This window comes from Polypterus senegalus, chromosome 17, assembly GCF_016835505.1.
Source record: "Polypterus senegalus isolate Bchr_013 chromosome 17, ASM1683550v1, whole genome shotgun sequence".
Taxonomy (NCBI): Eukaryota; Metazoa; Chordata; class Cladistia; order Polypteriformes; family Polypteridae; genus Polypterus; species Polypterus senegalus.
The window spans coordinates 70,743,666-70,763,110 of NC_053170.1; the positions used below are offsets into that span (position 1 = coordinate 70,743,666).

The 19,445-nt window shown below is 40.8% G+C and overlaps 1 protein-coding gene across 10 annotated transcripts in view; it reads left to right on the plus strand.

The window, feature by feature from the left end:
* Positions 1–19,445, plus strand: part of adgrb2 (adhesion G protein-coupled receptor B2) — a 1,037,854-nt gene that overhangs the window by 979,746 nt on the left and 38,663 nt on the right. For all 10 annotated transcript variants that reach the window (XM_039740905.1, XM_039740908.1, XM_039740904.1 and 7 more), the window contains one exon: positions 8,151–8,190. In XM_039740905.1, the coding sequence (XP_039596839.1) occupies positions 8,151–8,190 (40 nt within the window). The remainder of the gene's footprint in view (positions 1–8,150; positions 8,191–19,445) is intronic.

The window sequence follows — 19,445 nt, forward strand, 5'->3', positions numbered from 1 at the left end:
AGCACCACAGAAGCTGTGTATTGTACTTGCACCTTTTGTGAAAGTGTTTATTTGATATTTGGCCATCAGCCTTCACACATTATACAGATCATGTCTACATTTTGTCATTTATTACTAAAACATGAAAAAGTTTCTATTTTAACGATGTGTTTACATAGACTGTTATAGACACAACACACACACACACAGCTCACTCCCAGATAATCAATCGAGGCAGGAACTGGGAGAACTTCTTACCCATTGTGAGGCGGTGGGGGGCATGGTATAGCAGGCTGCTTGCTGCTTGGGCTTATCGACACATTTAGAAGACGGAGAGGTGCGAAGGGATTTAAGGTGGGACGGATTTACACGTTTTTTCGTTGGCTCTGGTAATTCTAGTGTTAATGCAGTTCAGAGTTGCAGGAAGCCCATTTGAGCGAATTTGTCAAGTTATATTCTCCAGTTATGTTTGGATAAAGTCCAAGTGTTATCTTGCAAAAATTTATCTGAACACTGTAATGAGAAAATCCGGTGTATGTTAACATTATTTTTATTAAATTTGCACGCAAGTTTATACAGTCCACTGTGGTGTTATGGGTCCACAGCTCGTGGAGAAAAGGCCATTGATTTTAAATAAATAATCATCGCACCCGAGGCGGCTTCGTGAGGGGGCGTTGTTGAGCGCAGCGGGGCAGTCGTCGATGTGGGCGTTTCTCACCGTGTGCACAGGTGAGGAACTGCCCACATTCGTGATTGCTCCCGTGGCTAATGCTGCAGCTGTGATGGCCCCTCACGTTTTTAAAAGAAGCGCAAGTCGGTTGGGGAGAAAGAGAGAGAATCGATTAGAGAGAAAGAAACGTTCGGTGGAGAGAAAGAAACGATCGGAGAAAGGAAAGGAGAGGACGGAGGTTACCGGGAGCAGGAGAGGAAGCAGGTCGGTGAGAGAGAGCCGCAAGAGCGAGCGGACGCGAGCGAATGAGCCGTGGACAGCTGCATGGAAGCTGGGTGTTAGGCCGACACCCACGTTTGTGTAGATGTCGCTCCCGCTGAGCGAGCAGGTAGCGGAGTGACCAAGGTGAAAGCGACGAGCCGCAGAAGGCCGCAGAAAGGCAGCGGAAGTCGGGAGGCTTGGAGTGGCAGTCCTTGGTGTGAGCGTCCTGGAGACCAAGGATTCCAAGTCTCGAGGCTGGGATGAGAGCCAAACCGAAGCCAGGGATCGGGAGGTCTCCAGTCTTGCGTGTGTTTGAGGAGGGCAGCTGTAGAGAGCGTCTTGCCTGCTGCTTGGCCCATACGGGATAAGCAGGCGAGACGCTAACAGAAGAGCACCGTATTTGTTGGGTTTTAAGACTGCTTCCTAAAAAGATTTTAACCTCTCGTTTTTAAGGATTGTTTTTTCTATTTATTGATTTTACTCCACGTTCTTTTTATGGATTATTTGTTTAATGAATTTGAAGAACTGCACTATTTATGGAACACTGTTTTTGTTGACTGTTTTAATAAAAGCACTTTTGTACTTTCAACCATCCCCTTGCTCAGATGCTCAGTAATTTGCCTCCATTGACTAGCTCATTCGGCAACATTATCGACGGTGTTGGGTTCAAGTGCTTCCAACATCAAAGGGAGTGTGGAGCCAGAACCCACATCGTCACATCCACACATACTGGTAACAGTGTTTGACGTAAGTGGCCCCAGGAGGCACCCCTAAGGCCGCCTCTGGGCAAAATTGCTAATAAAAATTATAATGCTACAGCTTTTACTTCTGACGATATGTGGTGCTGCCATTTTGGATTTTGAAGTCACGGTTATTGAGGCCTTGCTGAGTTTCCAAGCAGGAAATATGACTTATGGGGGAGTTAAAGCTGGTAATACCTATTTGGAACTCAGAAATTCCAACTTCCCAGTTCAAATGGAATGTGGCATAAGCTTGGATAGGGTGCCACAGGCATAGTCTTGCACATGAACTCATAATGCAAGTCTTCTGGGTGTGGTAGGAAAACTTAAGTAGTCCCAGAAAAACCCACGTGAGAAAACAAGGAAACTCAATACAGTCAGCATGCAGCCTTGTGTTCAGACGCAGGACCCTTGAGCTCTAAAACAGCAGCTGAATCCAATCCACCTCCTTGCTTAATGAACACACGTCAATGTAGATTTTACAAACAAAATGGAACCAAAAAAACTGGCCCCTCTGAAAAAGACTACAAGGCTGCAATTTTTGACCAGCTTCATTCACGTCTACAGCTGACCCTTACCAAGTGTAAATACAAACATGTGTGCTTTAAAATGCAGTTTTATTTTTAACTGGCATGAATACAGTAAAATTAGCTATGCATGATTTATTTGCTGAATTTGTGTATTTGTTGGCCAGACTCTGTTGCCCGGAGTATGTAACTAAACACATTGATGGTTTCTACTCATGCATTATATTGTATTTATCATTTCTTTTCAGTGTCTGATCCCCTTTTGCTCTGCATCCAGCATAATGAGAAAAGTTTGACCTAAATGAGTTTGCTGCACTTGGCATTGAATATGTTTGAGAAGAGTCAATTGCAATCTCACTTTTAATTAAGTATTTTTAGGTGCTAGCACAAAGCTTAAGCAGTTATAAGTCCCTTTATAGATGGCAGACTCTTTCAGTCATTTAGATATAATTTACATTTGAATAGCAACAGAAAACAATAACCTCCCCCAACAATTCACCCACCCTTCACCACCCACCCCTCATAAAGGTCAGATAAGTTTAGAGTAAAACATTCTGTTCAAACCCACCTTTAGAAATGAGTGCGGCATTGGCTTTTTGTGAAACTTCCACAGCCAGCTTTCTGAAATGAAGAGGGCAGGAGGAATCTGGTCACTACAGGGAGCTTTTTAATGTTCAATTTATTCTGTTAGCCGCACAATTGGTAAAGCTTAATTAATAGATTATTCAGATAAATGCAAGGGCCTAAGAATGAAAAAAGTCTTTAGAGAATTATGAGGGTTGTAAAAATACATTTCTTTCCAATTTTGGGATTGACTGTTTTGTAAATGTACTAGCAAAGTACAATTGGCATTGCATGCAGGGATGGGGCCTGTTGAGCTTGCTGCTGTGGTCTCTAACTCGCTATACAATGTTGCATGCCTCCTGAATCTGCTTACAGCTATTGATACAAATTTGTGAAATTTTACACACTGCACTCCTGTGCATCTCTTCATGTCCTACAGCCGATGGTAGGGAGCTGGAACACTGCATACAAGGAAAGAAACCATCCATGGTACACAGCATATTGACATCCATTCTTTGTAGATTAATTTAAATTTGGGAAATCACTCAGTACCTTGACATTGAACAGTCAGAGGAAACTAGAAAAAAAATACACAAGCGTGGAGGTATTATGCAAACGCAACACTGCAGGAAAGCAAGCCAGGAATCGAACTGCCATCCAAGCACTATGAGGCATCAAACTGTGCAATGCTACTTTCGGCTCTGCTATGTCGGCACTCTAACACTTTCTTAAAATACAGAAGGCCAAATTATAATTAGTATACTCACCAGTAAGCCCTGTTTCTTTATCATCAAAGACACAGGCTCCAGACACAGTAGATTACACACTGCAGGGGGTTTCCTGCTTTTTTCTCCACATTAAATAAACTGATTAATATCAATTCATGCAGTTTAGGATGCCAGCATAAAGACATTTTTGTCCCTCTCTTTATACTTGGCTATAAATTTCACCTTTTCTTATTTTGAAGATACAGAACATTTGCCAGACGTCACATTGTTAGTAAACAGCATGCTTAACCCGAGAGCTTAAGCTCCTGAAGTACATGGCAACAAGCACATGATATTGTGGAGACTGTATAGAAACCAAACTATCTGTGCTTGCAAGATAATCTGTGGTAGAATCCTGAAGAATCATTTAGTTTTTTTTTTTATTCAATTATCATTTCTACTTAATTATACAAATTTAGACAAACATAGGCCCATTAAAACAGAGTAACAATTATTACTTTACTCAGACACAAATGGCCAGTGGATCGGTATCTGAAAGGGGCTCATGTCACTCCTGTGCTAACATAATGTGCCAGATATTACAAACATGAGTAACACTTTATCCTGTAACTGTCAATTTGTGACTACCAAGAAAGGAACTGGCCATTGAATTCTGCTGAAATCAAACGCCTTTTATGTCCAGTTGCTTTTCAGGGGGATCCACATCAATGATAGGCTGGAATGGTCTTGTAACACAGAAAAAATATAGAAGAGAGGGTAGAGTAAGCTCTTTTCTCTTAGGAGACTGTGACATTCTTCACATATTCTACAACTCTGATAGCCAATGTGACTTTTTTTTTTTTACTGTGGTATGCTAGGCCAGTAACATCGCTTTCAGAGAAGCCCACCGAATTAACAAGCTAACTAATAGGGCAAGCTCACTGGACCCACTGTAGGAAGTAGCAAAGGAGAGAATGAAAACAAAACTGACTGCCATTTTCTACAATCCTCTCTCTGACACAGTAATACTGAGAACTTTCAGCCAACAAAGTATTCAGCAGAAGTGTGTCAAGAAACACTACTGGGGCTCCTTCATACCAATAACAATGCATCTGCATAATGCCTCACTGCGACTGTGACAGTGATATATATAAGTATATATATATATATATATATATATAGTGAAATAGGGCAGCCCAGACACACACAGGCGGACACCGTTTCAGCCATCACCACACGTTTATTCACAGTTCTACTATATACAAAGTCTTACGTGCACCGCCACCAAGCCCCACAGTCTCCCAAAGTCCAGGCTTTCAATAGCCACTTTCTTCCTCTCACACAAATCACAGTTGGGCCTCTCCTCGCCTCCTCTGCACCGACCTTGTCTTCCTCCTCACCTGACTCCTTTAAAACTGAGGTTAAAACACAATGAAGGAAGCAGCCTTTAAAAACCAATAAGCCCTGTGCCTCTGTTTCATTACCGGCTCACCTGCTTCACCAATGCAGGCCCTGCAACAGTCGAGACGCTCTCTCAGCAGCTGACCTTCTCTGTGCCTGACCAGTTCACACAGAGGCACCACACGACGCGGCAGGACTATCTAAGAAGAGGCATGTTCGCTGTATGCGGCGTGTGAAACAGTTTGTTTGTCACGGATGTGAATCGTTGTATGCAGTGTGTAAAACAGTTTCTGAGGGGTTTCCCATGGTCTTAGACTCGGTGGCCGGGTCTCTGTTAGTTGCTTATGCGACCGGGCACATGAACAAGCAGTGTGTATGCTTCGAGTGCAAGGGTGGACGCAACAGCACCATCTAAGAAAATTCATATTTGTCGTGGATGTGAATCGCTGTATGCAGCGTGTAAAACAATTTGTCACAAATGTAAATCGCTGTGTGCAGCGTGTAAAACACTGTATTGTATGTTGCCCTCTCCAGAGTTACATCTTTTCATTCACCTACAGTCGTATACACAATGAAGTAAGCAGTCTTTAAAAACTGAGTTTTCGGTTACGACGCACGACCGCGTGCACCATAAACTGTTTTACACGCTACATACGGCAATTCGCATCCGCGACAAACATGCGTCTTCTAAGAAGTTCCTGCACTTTGTACACACCCCCCTCCCACCTCGCTACTACCGTGGTCGGGTGTCTTGCTTGATTATATATAGAAAGGTAGCCAAAACCGCACAGAGCAATGAAAAGTCTACGTGAGTCACAGGTGCATCTGGACTGTGCAAAGACGACAACGACTCGAGTGACGAGTTGGAGGTGGGCACATGAGCAGGCAGTGCATACTGGACGAGAAATCAGCAGACTAGCATGACGGAGGGAGCAGAGTGGACGTCCTTCTTCTCTCCTCCCGTTCCACCCTCCGCGCCTGAGCGCCGCACGGATGATTGTGTGTTGGTTCGTTCCGTGCATTGTTACAAAGTTGCTTTTCTTGCTGATTTATTACATTACCGATTTTTCAAATGTTAATTTTCTCCCTGTGCTTAAAAATCATTAAAAAACCGGCCTGATTATGCGGCGTATGGTACGCTGCGGTTTGGCTAGTAAACAATAAACCAATCCTCCTCTCCCAGATGCTTAGTCACCCTGCCTCCCAACTCAGCTCGTCCGTCGGGGATTTCCCATAGTCCTTTATACTCCTTGACCCGGAAGTGTTTCACCCTCTCTGTCCATATGACCTGGAACACTTCCAGGTCAGATAAAAATCCTTCTTTTCTTCACCCAGGAAGCACATCGTTCCATTTGTCCACGTGACTATGACGTACTTCCTGGGTCATAAGGCAAATAGTCTCTGGGCCTCCCTGCAGCGACTCCTGGCGGCCCCCATGGTATCCAGCAGGGCTGTGCATTAAAAGTCCATTGTCCATAATTCCCTGCTGGCATTCGGGGCACCTCTATGCTGCAAGAAGGGCTCCATCTGGCGGTCTTGGGTAGTGGCCGGGATTTACGGCCATGTACCACAATATCCATCCATCCATCCATTGTCTAATCCGCTGAATCTGAATAGGGTCACGGGGGTCCGCTGGAGCCAATCCCAGCCAACACAGGGCACAAGGCAGGAACCAATCCTGGGCAGGGTGTCAACCCACCACAGGTACCACAATATATATATATATATATATATATATATATATATATATATATATATATATATATATATATATATATATATATATATATATCCATCCATCCATCCATTTTCTAGCCCGCTGAATCCGAATACAGGGTCACGGGGGTCTGCTGGAGCCAATCCCAGCCAACACAGGGCACAAGGCAGGAACCAACCCTGGGCAGGGTGCCAACCCACCACAGGTACCACAATATATATATATATAATGTCAAAGGTTTGGGGACTGACCCCATTTAGTGAAGGTTGTCGAAATATTAGCTTGGTCTTTACAGACTTGAGTCCAAAACAGAACCGATCAAAGTAATAATGGTGGACATTTATATAATGAAATAGCAGCAAATGATGTAAGCAGGTGGTATTCTGGGAACCCAAAGTGACATCATCCAGGGGTGGGACTTAAAAGAGGAGAAAGTTAAAGTACGGCGCTAACACCTGGTCTGGTGAGCGATTACCCGTTATATCTGGCTGATGAGTCCAAGAACACCCAAGAGAGAAGGTTGAGCAGAGAACAAAACCATTGCATGTTTGTTTCAGAGACACTTTCAACTTCATCTTTAAATGCTAGTCTTCTCATTAATCACTATCAGTGGATGTATTTGGGATGTGGTGAATCATTTAAAACTTTTTTCTCTTGAATTGCAACAACGCTTTCTGCAAGATTCTGAGAATATTACTGTGCTGGAAACAAATCAATTTGATTGTGAATCAATTTGATTATAATTCATAAACAATTAAAAGAAAAAAAACCAGCTGATTTGGATTGATTTCATAGGGATGAGTTGCAGACATCTCAGCCAGGATACGTCTCAGTATACCATACTAATAACACTTCCTGCTTTGAACTAACTCTTAGTCAGTTATGTCTATCCATCCATCCAGCCAGCCATCCAAACCATTTGAGAATGAATTATCTTTTTTTGGACTATCACTTAAGTGCATGTCAGTAGCAACAAGTTGACAAGTCATTTACTGAAATTACTGTATATAGAGATTTTTAAGAGAATTACAGATGCCTTTCAGGGCTTTATATCGTAAAAATAATCATTTTGTTATAGCTAAGACTTGATTTTTTTCTAAGATAAATCTGAATATGAATATTGTATCTTTGAATCACATTTTAATGTGTAATTCAGGTGCTGTACATTAAACGTATGGACAGTTAAATATGGCATTGTTACAAGGAATTAAGGTTAATACATATAACCAGATTCATTGTAAAACAAATTATATGAAAACTGGAACACTTTTTTTGCAAATAAACATCATTAAAAAAAGAAAACATGGAAAAATACAGTCTATTGCACTGGATTAAAAATAAAAGTGAATGGATGGGTATATAATTCTAAATTTGTAACTATACTTTATAACTTGGAAATCTTTTCTCTCTCTCGCTCAAGGATATAGGTATTTTAAAATGTCATAAAATGTTTTAACAAGCTTATTTAAAAAAAGAAATGCATAAAGGTAATTTATTGGTGTTTACGGAATAAAATAAAATGCTGAACAGCTTTATGTTTTACTGTTTTATTCTATTTTAACTTTTTCTGATGCTTTTTTATAGACAGATTTTGAAAAGGATGTGGACCTGGCTTGTCAAACAGGTGAGGAAAATGAGTTTAAAACAAGTTTACAACAATCTCTTGAAGATCAAAGTGTTTTCATAATTAATAGTATGTTTTGCTTTTTATTGTTGTTGTCGTCATTGTTAAGGGGTTAATGGGATCACTTATTTCCATACTTAAGCTGTAACCAATACATATCTTAAGTTGAGTTAATAGACAGTCTCATACTTTGCTGTGATGTTTCTTTAAAATAAATATGCAGTTTTTATATAAATATTTTCTTTTGATACATGTTGAGATAGCACCATTTTAGCTTGAGGTGGAATATTTTTAAACAAAAAGGCATGTCATGTTTTGTAACTGTGTTTCATTTATGGACTCTTAGTTCCATGAGATGTGACCGCTATAATCCTGGAGACAACATGTCTTTCCATTAATAATTATTTTATATACCATCTTTTAATATTAGCACAGTTCTAGAAAGATTAATGCAATTGAATGCAGATAATAGTACATAGAAACAGTAAAATCAATTGGATCATTCATCTACTATGCAATTGTAAGGCAAATCAACAATGTAGATTTTGAAAGATCTAATGAGGAAAACACTTTTCTGTACTAATGAAGTGATTACTCCTGTATTCAAACTGGCCTACAAAATGTTTCTGTTTGTATGGACTAAGAAGAAGAGAATGCACCTCCACAGAAGAGAGAGAAAATAAGTTTATTTAATAATCCTTTCTCAAAGATAAATGCATACTCCATAAATTTCAACATTAAAATAAAGATTTGGAATTTTTCAAATATACCCTGGAGAGAAACCTTTTAAACCAATAGTTTTGAAGTCCAAGGAAGCATTTTAAACATTATCATATAATGAATGACAGTGAATGGGTCTTAAAAGTAAACCAAACCTCACACAGACATTACAGAGCGGCATGAAACCATCTATCATCTCCACAGGTATACATTCTTCAGAGCTTTGGTAATAAACGAAGTCTCATTTTAAGAGTCCTTGTTATCGTTTTTGTGTGAAATTACTCTCCCAATATAAAAACTAAAAAGAAGAAGAATACAGCAAATTAGAAAAATCTTAAGTGTTTCAGAGCCAATCAGAAGACAATATCCCTGTTCACATCCATTACAGTTTTACATTTTGCTGATTCAGTTCTGATTGAGTAAACATTTAAAGAAGAAATGCTTTACTGATTAAAGCAGTAAATTATTCAAAAATGTGTAAAGGGAATTTTGATCAGGTTATTATTAGAAAAGATTGACTTGCACATTCTTTATACTTAGTATTCCTCATAAGCCAAGAATTACATGTGTACTGTCCCTTTTGATTTTTACCAAATAGTATAGAATTGCATAAAATTTGAATGTAGGTAGTAAAGTGATTTAAGAAAGGAGAAATCCAAATGAATTTCTGTAATTCACATCTGTAATGTTGTGGCTTCTTATTTTATTCTTCTTATTCTTTATTTTTTCTTGGTCTTTCTCATCAGTCATTGTGAAAACCAATAGCTACACTATCAGCAGAATGCAATATACACTGTATATTTATACTAGGCTGACCCGCCTTTTAAGGCGACTGACTTTTAAGTTGACTACTTCTTAAGGCAATTCAATATGTAGATCAATTTGATATTTTATACAAACTCATTAATTTGGTTATATTGCATTTGAGCGGTATTACTTTAATACTCGTAGTTTCTGTTATTTTTGTGATGAAATTCAAACTTTTTTTCTATATTTAGGTTTTGAACCCCCCTGATATTTACTACGCGGTGAGGCATTTGTACTCCATCAACATTAATTATTTCCAGAGACATAATTTTGTCTATTTTTCCAGCGCATCCCGCACAAAAGCAAGGGAACGATGGGAGCACCAGAACTCTGCTCACATCATTTCGCTTCGTACCGCAAGCTGCAAGTAGTAAGTCTGTGATAAGCGGAATACCACTACGCTTTCGACTCATGGGACGGAAGGACAATCCCAACCGCTTTTATATAGTAAGAAAGAAGAAGAAGATATCGCACAGTCTGGAGTAGAAAATCATCTTTTACCTGGAAAAATGAAACTACAAATCCCATCGTGCATTGCAAAATGGACGGGGCGTGTGTGAAACTCCACGCCTGCGTAGCACTCACGGGACGGAAGGACAATCCCGACCGCTTTCATATAGAAGGATGAGGCGTGATCAAAAAATACGGTGAACGTTTTAAAAAAGAAACGTTTTATTGCAGTAAAAGATTTACAACCACTAGTCACCCTCAAAATACTCTCCTGCACTTCGAATGCACTTTGTGAAGCAGTTCTGAAAGTTTTCTTTCATGAGTGTCTTTAGTTGGGCTGTCGTGGCTGCCTGGATGTCATCAATGGATTGATATCGTTTGACTTTCTTTGTCATTTTCAATTTAGGGAACAGCCAGAAGTCGCACGTTGCTATATCTGGTGAATAAGGTGGATGCGAACAGAGTAAAATGTTTTTATTCGACAGAAATTGTTATACTAGAAGGGATGTGTGACAAAGAGCATGGTCATGATGAGGAATGAAACCATTTCAACATAAGGACGTCCTGATCTTTTCTCGTCTTCAACCGAGTCAGATCCATTACGTAATTGATCAAACCACTTGTAAACAGTCATAATTGTCGGTACAGTGTCACCCTAAACCAAATTTTAACATTAGATGGGTTTTTCTGAGCTTTTTGCGATTTGAAACAAAATTTCATGTTAATACATTGCTCAATATCCATTATTTACAACAAACTTGAAAAACACACTTGAACTTAACAGTGGCTCACAGACATCTGACAGTATGAAACAAGATGAAACTTTTCACAAACTAGGCTCTAGGATGGACATGTGAGAACCTGCATTGAATTGTTTTACATTGCTCTTGGATGGTGCTCTGCATCAACATTCGCAGTACTTTTTGATCACACCTCATATATATATATATATATATATATATATATATATATATATATATATATATATATATATATATATAGTGCATCCGGAAAGTATTCACAGCACATCACTTTTTCCACATTTTATGTTACAGTCTTATTCCAAAATGGATTAAATTCATTTTTTTCCTCAGAATTCTACACACAACACCCCATAATGACGTGAAAAAAGTTTACTTGAGGTTTTTGCAAATTTTTTAAAAATAAAAAAACTGAGAAATCACATGTACATAAGTATTTACAGCCTTTGCTCAATACTTTGTCGATGCACCTTTGGGAGCAATTCCAGCCTCAAAGTTTTTTGAATATGATGCCACAAGCTTGGCACACCTATCCTTGGCCAATTTCGCCCATTCGTCTTTGCAGCACTTCTCAAGCTCCATCAGGTTGGATGGGAAGCGTTGGTGCACAGCCATTTTAAGATCTCTCCAGAGATGTTCATTTGGATTCAACTCTGGGCTCTGGCTGAGCCACTCAAGGACATTCACAGAGTTATCCTGAAGCCACTCCTTTGATATCTTGGCTGTGTGCTTAGGGTCGTTGTCCTGCTGAAAGATGAACCGTCGCCCCAGTCTGAGGTCAAGAGCGCTCTGGAGCAGATTTTCATCCAGGATGTCTCTATACATTGCTGCAGTCATTTTTCCCTTTATCCTGACTAGTCTCCCAGTTCCTGCCGCTAAAAAACATCCCCACAGAATGATGCCTCCACCACCATGCTTCACTATAAGGATGGTATTGGCCTGGTGGTGAGCGGTGCCTGGTTCCCTCCAAACGTGACGCCCGGCATTCACACCAAAGAGTTCAATCTTTGTCTCATCAGACCAGAGAATTTTGTTTCTCATGGTCTGAGAGTCCTTCAGGTGCCTTTTGGCAAACTCCAGGCGGGCTGCCATGTGCCTTTTACTAAGGAGTGGCTTCCGTCTGGCCACTCTACCATACAGGCCTGATTGGTGGATTGCTGCAGAGATGGTTGTCCTTCTGAAAGGTTCACCGCTCTCCACAGAGGACCTCTGGAGCTCTGACAGAGTGACCAATGGGTTCTTGGTCACCTCCCTGACAAAGGTACTTCTCCCCCAATCGCTCAGTTTAGATGGCCAACCAGCTCTAGGAAGAGTCTTGGTGGTTTTGAAATTCTTCCACTTACGGATGATGGAGGCCACTGTGCTCATTGGGACCTTCAAAGCAGCAGAACTTTTTCTGAAACCTTCCCCAGATTTATGCCTCGAGACAATCCTGTCTCGGAGGTCTACAGACAATTCCTTTGACTTCATGCTCGGTTTGTGCTCTGACATGAACTGTCAACTGTGGGACCTTATATAGACAGGTGTGTGCCTTCCCAAATCATGTCCAATCAACTGAATTTACCACAGGTGGACTCCAGTTAAGCTGCAGAAACATCTCAAGGATGATCAGGGGAAACAGGATGCACCTGAGCTCAATTTTGAGCTTCATGGAAAAGGCTGAGAATACTTATGTACATATGATTTCTTAGTTTTTTTATTTGTAATAAATTACCAAAAACCTCAAGTAAACTTTTTTCATGTTGTCATTATGGGGTGTTGTGTGTAGAATTCTGAGGAAAAAAATGAATTTAATCAATTTTGGAATAAGGCTGTAACATAACAAAATGTGGAAAAAGTGATGTGCTGTGAATACTTTCTGGATGCACTGTATATATATATATATATATATATATATACTGGCCTACGAAAAAGTAACCCGCCTTCCTGCCAGAGTGGCGCGCCGATTGACTACCCTCATCACGAAAGCTGTGTAGACATAATGCAAACGTGTGAGTACAAGCTGAGCGACGTATTCCATTCCACAAAGAATCATTTTCAGCACTTTCTGTAAAGAGTGAGTAAAGATTTTTGCATTTCAAGTTCTTTCTTTAAGGAAGGGTGCCTTTTTTCGCCAGGGAGGCGGGCTACTTTTTCGTGGGCCACCCTATGTATATACAGTGGTGTGAAAAACTATTTGCCCCCTTCCTGATTTCTTATTCTTTTGCATGTTTGTCACACAAAATGTTTCTGATCATCAAACACATTTAACCATTAGTCAAATATAACACAAGTAAACACAAAATGCAGTTTTTAAATGATGGTTTTTATTATTTAGGGAGAAAAAATCCAAACCTACATGGCCCTGTGTGAAAAAGTAATTGCCCCCTGAACCTAATAACTGGTTAGGCCACCCTTAGCAGCAATAACTGGAATCAAGCGTTTGCGATAACTTGCAATGAGTCTTTTACAGCGCTGGAGGAATTTTGGCCCACTCATCTTTGCAGAATTGTTGTAATTCAGCTTTATTTGAGGGATTTCTAGCATGAACCGCCTTTTTAAGGTCATGCCATAGCATCTCAATTGGATTCAGGTCAGGACTTTGACTAGGCCACTCCAAAGTCTTCATTTTGTTTTTCTTCAGCCATTCAGAGGTGGATTTGCTGGTGTGTTTTGGGTCATTGTCCTGTTGCAGCACCCAAGATCGCTTCAGCTTGAGTTGACGAACAGATGGCCGGACATTCTCCTTCAGGATTTTTGGTAGACAGTAGAATTCATGGTTCCATCTATCACAGCAAGCCTTCCAGGTCCTGAAGCAGCAAAACAACCCCAGACCATCACACTACCACCACCATATTTTACTGTTGGTATGATGTTCTTTTCTGAAATGCTGTGTTCCTTTTACGCCAGATGTAACGGGACATTTGCCTTCCAAAAAGTTCAACTTTTGTCTCATCAGTCCACAAGGTATTTTCCCAAAAGTCTTGGCAATCATTGAGATGTTTCTTAGCAAAATTGAGACGAGCCCTAATGTTCTTTTGCTTAACAGTGGTTTGCGTCTTGGAAATCTGCCATGCAGGCTGTTTTTGCCCAGTCTCTTTCTTATGGTGGAGTCGTGAACACTGACCTTAATTGAGGCAAGTGAGGCCTGCAGTTCTTTAGACGTTGTCCTGGGGTCTTTGTGACCTCTCGGATGAATCGCCTCTGCGCCGGGTAATTTTGGTCGGCTGGCCACTCCTGGGAAGGTTCACCACTGTTCCATGTTTTTGCCATTTGTGGATAATGGCTGTCACTGTAGTTCGCTGGAGTCCAAAAGCTTTAGAAATGGCTTTATAACCTTTACCAGACTGATAGATCTCAATTACTTCTGTTCTTATTTGTTCCTGAATTTCTTTGGATCTTGGCATGATATCTAGCTTTTGAGGTGCTTTTGGTCTACTTCTCTGTGTCAGGCAGCTCCTATTTAAGTGATTTCTTGATTGAAACAGGTGTGGCAGTAATCAGGCCTGGGGGTGGCTACGGAAATTGAACTCAGGTGTGATACACCACAGTTAGGTTATTTTTAACAAGGGGCAATTACTTTTTCACACAGGGCCATGTAGGTTTGGATTTTTTTTCTCCCTAAATAATAAAAACTATCATTTAAAAACTGCATTTTGTGTTCACTTGTGTTATATTTGACTAATGGTTAAATGTGTCTGATGATCAGAAACATTTTGTGTGACAAACATGCAAAAGAATAAGAAATCAGGAAGGGGGCAAATAGTTTTTCACACCACTGTATACTGCTCAAAAGAATTAAAGGAACACTTTTTAATCAGAGTATAGCATAAAGTCAATGAAACTTATGGGATATTAATCTGGTCAGTTAAGTAGCAGAGGGGGTTGTTAATCAGTTTCAGCTGCTGTGGTGTTAATGAAATTAACAACAGATGCACTAGAGAGGCAACAATGAGATGACCCCCAAAACAGGAATGGTTTAACAGGTGGAGGCCACTGACATTTTCCCTCCTCATCTTTTCAGACTGTTTCTTCACTAGTTTTGAATTTGGCTACAGTCAGTGTCACTACTGGTAGCATGAGGCGATACCTGGACCCTACAGAGGTTGCACAGGTAGTCCAACTTCTCCAGGATGGCACATCAATACGTGTCATTGCCAGAAGGTTTGCTGTGTCTCCCTGCACAGTCTCAAGGGCATGGAGGAGATTCTAGGAGACAAGCAGTTACTCTAAGAGAGCTGGAGAGGGCCATAGAAGGTCCATAACCCATCAGCAGGACCAGTATCTGCTCCTTTGGGCAAGGAGGAACAGGATGAGCACTGCCAGAGCCCTACAAAATGACCTCCAGCAGGCCACTGGTGTGAATGTCTCTGACCAAACAACCAGAAAGACTTCATGAGGGTGACCCAAGGGCCCCATGTCCCCTAATGGGCCCTGAGCTCACTGCCCAGCAGCATGCAGCTTGATTGGCATTCACCATAGAATACCAGAATTGGCAGATGCACCACTGGTGCCCTGTGCTTTTTACAGATGAGAGCAGGTTCACCCTGAGCACGTGACTGAAGTGAAAGGGTCTGGAGAAGCCATGGAGAACATTATGCTGCCTGTAACATCATTCAGCATGAGCAGTTTGGTGGTGGGTTAATGATTGTCTGGGGAGGCATATCCATGGAGGGTCACACAGACCGCTACAGGCTTGACAAAGGCACCTTGGCTGCCATTAGGTATCAGGAGGAAATCCTTGGACCCATTGTTAGACCCTATGCTGGTACAGTGGCTCCTGGTGCACGACAATTCCTGGCCTCATGTGGTGAGAGTATGCAGGCAGTTCCTGGAGGATGAAGGAATTGATACCATTGACTGGCCACCACACTTTCCTGACCTAAATCCAATAGAACACCTCTGGGACATTATGTTTTGGTCCATCCAATGCCACCAGGTTGCACCTCAGACTGTCCAGGAGCTCAGTGATGCCCTGGTCCAGATCTGGGAGGAGATCCCCCACAACACCATCTGTCATCTCATTAGAAGCATGCACCGATGTTGTCAGGCATGTATACAAGAACACAGGGGCCATACAAAGTGCTGCGTACAATTTTGAGTTGCTGCAATTAAATTTTGGCAAAATGGACTAGCCTGCCACATCATTTTTTCACTCTGATTTTTGGGGCGTCTTTGAATTCAGGGCTCTGTAGGTTGATCATTTTCATTTCCATCAAACGATGTAGCATCCTTTCGTTCCTAACACATTACCCAGTCTATATCAGTATAGATATCCAGGAGGATTTCTTTTTCCCATTGAGATCTGATGTGTTTTCAAAGTGTTCCTTTAATTTTTTTGAGCAGTTTATTTTTTATATGTCACTCACTCGTTTCTAATTGTTTCGCTGCCTTCTTAATTATATAATGTATGTTTTCTTCAACGGTTTTTGGAGCTCTTCCTGGTTTTCTACGTACTGCATGCTTATGTGGGAGGCGTGATGATGTCACACGAAACTCCGCCCCCACGACTTTCAAGCTCAACTCCATTACAGTAAATGGAGAAAAATAGCTTCTAGTTATGACCATTACGCGTAGAATTTCTAAATGAAACCTGACCAACTTTTGTAAGTAAGCTGTAAGGAATGAGCCTGCCAAATTTCAGCCTTCTACCTACACGGGAAGTTGGAGAATTAGTGATGAGTCAGTGAGTGAGTGAGTCAGTCAGTGAGGGCTTTGCCTTTTATTAGTATAGATATAGATCAGCGCTTCCCGATTCATTTTACCCTCGCACCCCCTTGGTTTGAGAAGAAGTATGAAAAAATATGAGGTTAACGCAGAAAAACATATCACCAATTGAAGCTTTATGAATAATGGATACTTTATCCGGCATCAGTAATTGTTTTGGTAAAGCCATACAGTGTAATTCTCCTTCCATTTTCTAATTTTTACGCGACTAGCCACGATTAAATGAACAGTAAAAAAGTAAGAGCAAAGCAACGGTGACTTATTGAGGCAGGCAGGCGAGAGCAAAATAGCACGCGGGCTCGATGTAGTGTGCGTCAAGTCAATCTAAAATGCATGATCAGATTTGAAAAAATATATTTTTTCAAGTTCTATTTCGATATAAGTAGGTTCTATTTAGTCAACAGAAATATCTTTGGTAGGAATGTGAGTTGAATTTATTCTTTAAATTTCTATGGTGAAGAAAAATTTATGCAATAATGACTAAATTTAACTTACATTCCTACCAAAGATTTTTCTGTCAACTAAAAAAAAAATGACTAATATTTAAAATTTAAATAGAACTTGAACAGATACGATAGCTTATAATATCCACGCAGCACTAAGTGCACGGAAGAGCGGAAGTCATCCGTTTTAACAAGCAGCGTATTGCACTGATACGAAATAGCGTGCCCATTTAATTATTTAGGCATGGATAGATAAATTAAGATTTTGTACAAATAATGTTTTTCATTTTTCTTCCTCGAATGTTTCTGGCACCCCCAGCAACAACTACTCGCACCACAAAGGGTATATCTTCTGTACTAATAAAAGGCAAAGCCCTCACTAATTCACTCACTCACTCACTGACTCATACACTCATCACTAATTCTCCAACTTCCCGTGTAGGTAGAAGGCTGAAATTTGGCAGTCTCATTCCTTACAGCTTACTTACAAAAGTTGGGCAGGTTTCATTTCAAAATTCTACGTGTAATGGTCATAACTGGAACCTATTTTGGCGCCCATATACTGTAATAGACTGCTTCTCGATGGCCGTGGGAGGTGGAGTTGTGTCTCGCATCATCATGCCTCTCACGTAATCACGTGAACTGACTGTGACCGCATTAGGTAGAGAACAAGGCAGAGCTACAAAGACGCTTTACACAATTGAGAAGGCAGAAAAAGAATATCAAGCGAGTGACACATACAAGCATATTCATAAGTGTAGCTACTGCGGAAACAAAGCACGGTGTAAACCGTAAGTTTAAATTAGGTTTGTAGACACGCTCCTTAAATTAAATTCATAGACAGGCTGCCGCTGGCGTTTGTCATGCCACGACTAGCACAATATTCGCGGGATACAAGTTTAATGAGAGGACGCAGGGTATAAACAAGAGTTTTCATCACTTTCTAACTAAGTTAAAATTGCTGGTGAAGGACTGTGCTTATGCAAATTTCAAGAGACTGTGTTTGTGGAGGAGATTGACAGTTAAGGCGGGGGGGAAGTTACCTCAGCATCTCCCCTTCCATTCACTTCATTTCGCTCTGAGCTGAGCTCTGCAGCTAACGCGGTCTTGCGGAAGCAACTTTGTGATGCTGCCACCAAATACTCTCAGAAAAATCCATAAGTTAATACACACGCTGTCTCTAGGGCTTCTCCACACTCTGAATCCTCCAGGCATTACTGAGCATAATGTAATTTTGAGGGTTGGGACACCAATAATATTACTAAAAACTTTACAGCCACTGAGACTTTGTAACGGCATGAGACTTCAGGTCACGTGTCTGCAAAAGAACCTAATTGAGGCAACTATTTTTACTGGCGGTTGCTCAGGGGAGAGAGTTTGTATTCCTCGCATGCCCGTTACACCCTCTGATCTCCCATTTCAATTCAAATTCCTCCAATTTTCAGTAAGGCTCTGCTTTGCGATGACAATAAGTCTCTGGGACACACCCTACAAAAGGTTACATTGACAATCATGTTAAGTTATTTTTAAAATCTTTCCTTTTCTTAGCACAAGCACAGCTCAGAAGCTTCGATGCATGTGCTCCATAACGCGCTAAAAAAATAATGCATTTAATCACACTTTGCATTCCAAGCAAATGGGAACTTTTGTCAATGCATGATTTCCTGGTACATCAATTACATTGATGCACACATCAGAGCTACAAAAATGGAAGAGTCTGAAGAAAGTGCGTTGCTAGGACTGATCGGAGGCAAATTTCATTTCGAAAGACTACACAACGGAAGCCTTGATAAAAGCGTGCTTTTGTGCAAACTGTGCAAAAAGGAATTCGCATACCACCGACACACTTCAACCTTACGGTATCATTTAAATGCAGAACATGTTACAGCGGGCACAGAAACTATGTATGTATGATGTTAGCACTACCAGTACGAGTTCGAGTACCTACAAAAGGTGTTGGCAGCCCAAACCTGATGAAATGACTGGCTTCAGGACCAAAATTCGTAAGTCAACATCGGTCAAACTTACAAATTCTCTCGCAAAATGGATTGCTTTGGACTGTAGACCACTAACAGTGGTGGAAGATAGGGGGTTGGAAAATGTGCTACAGTTAGCGTCAGGTTATCCAACTTTCCAACTGCCGTGCCGAAAGACTATTTCAAGTAAAATTCAACAGCTTTATGACACTGAAAAGCAAGCAAATTTAGATGCAATACAGAAAGCGGACTTTGTGGCTCTTACTGGGGATCATTGGACTTCCGTGACAATTAGTAATTTTAATTATATCTAATTACAGAATGTTCAATGATCACACTGTTTTAGCCTAATGTACTAAATATTTTTGGCTAAGGTTACACGGAGTTTAAAG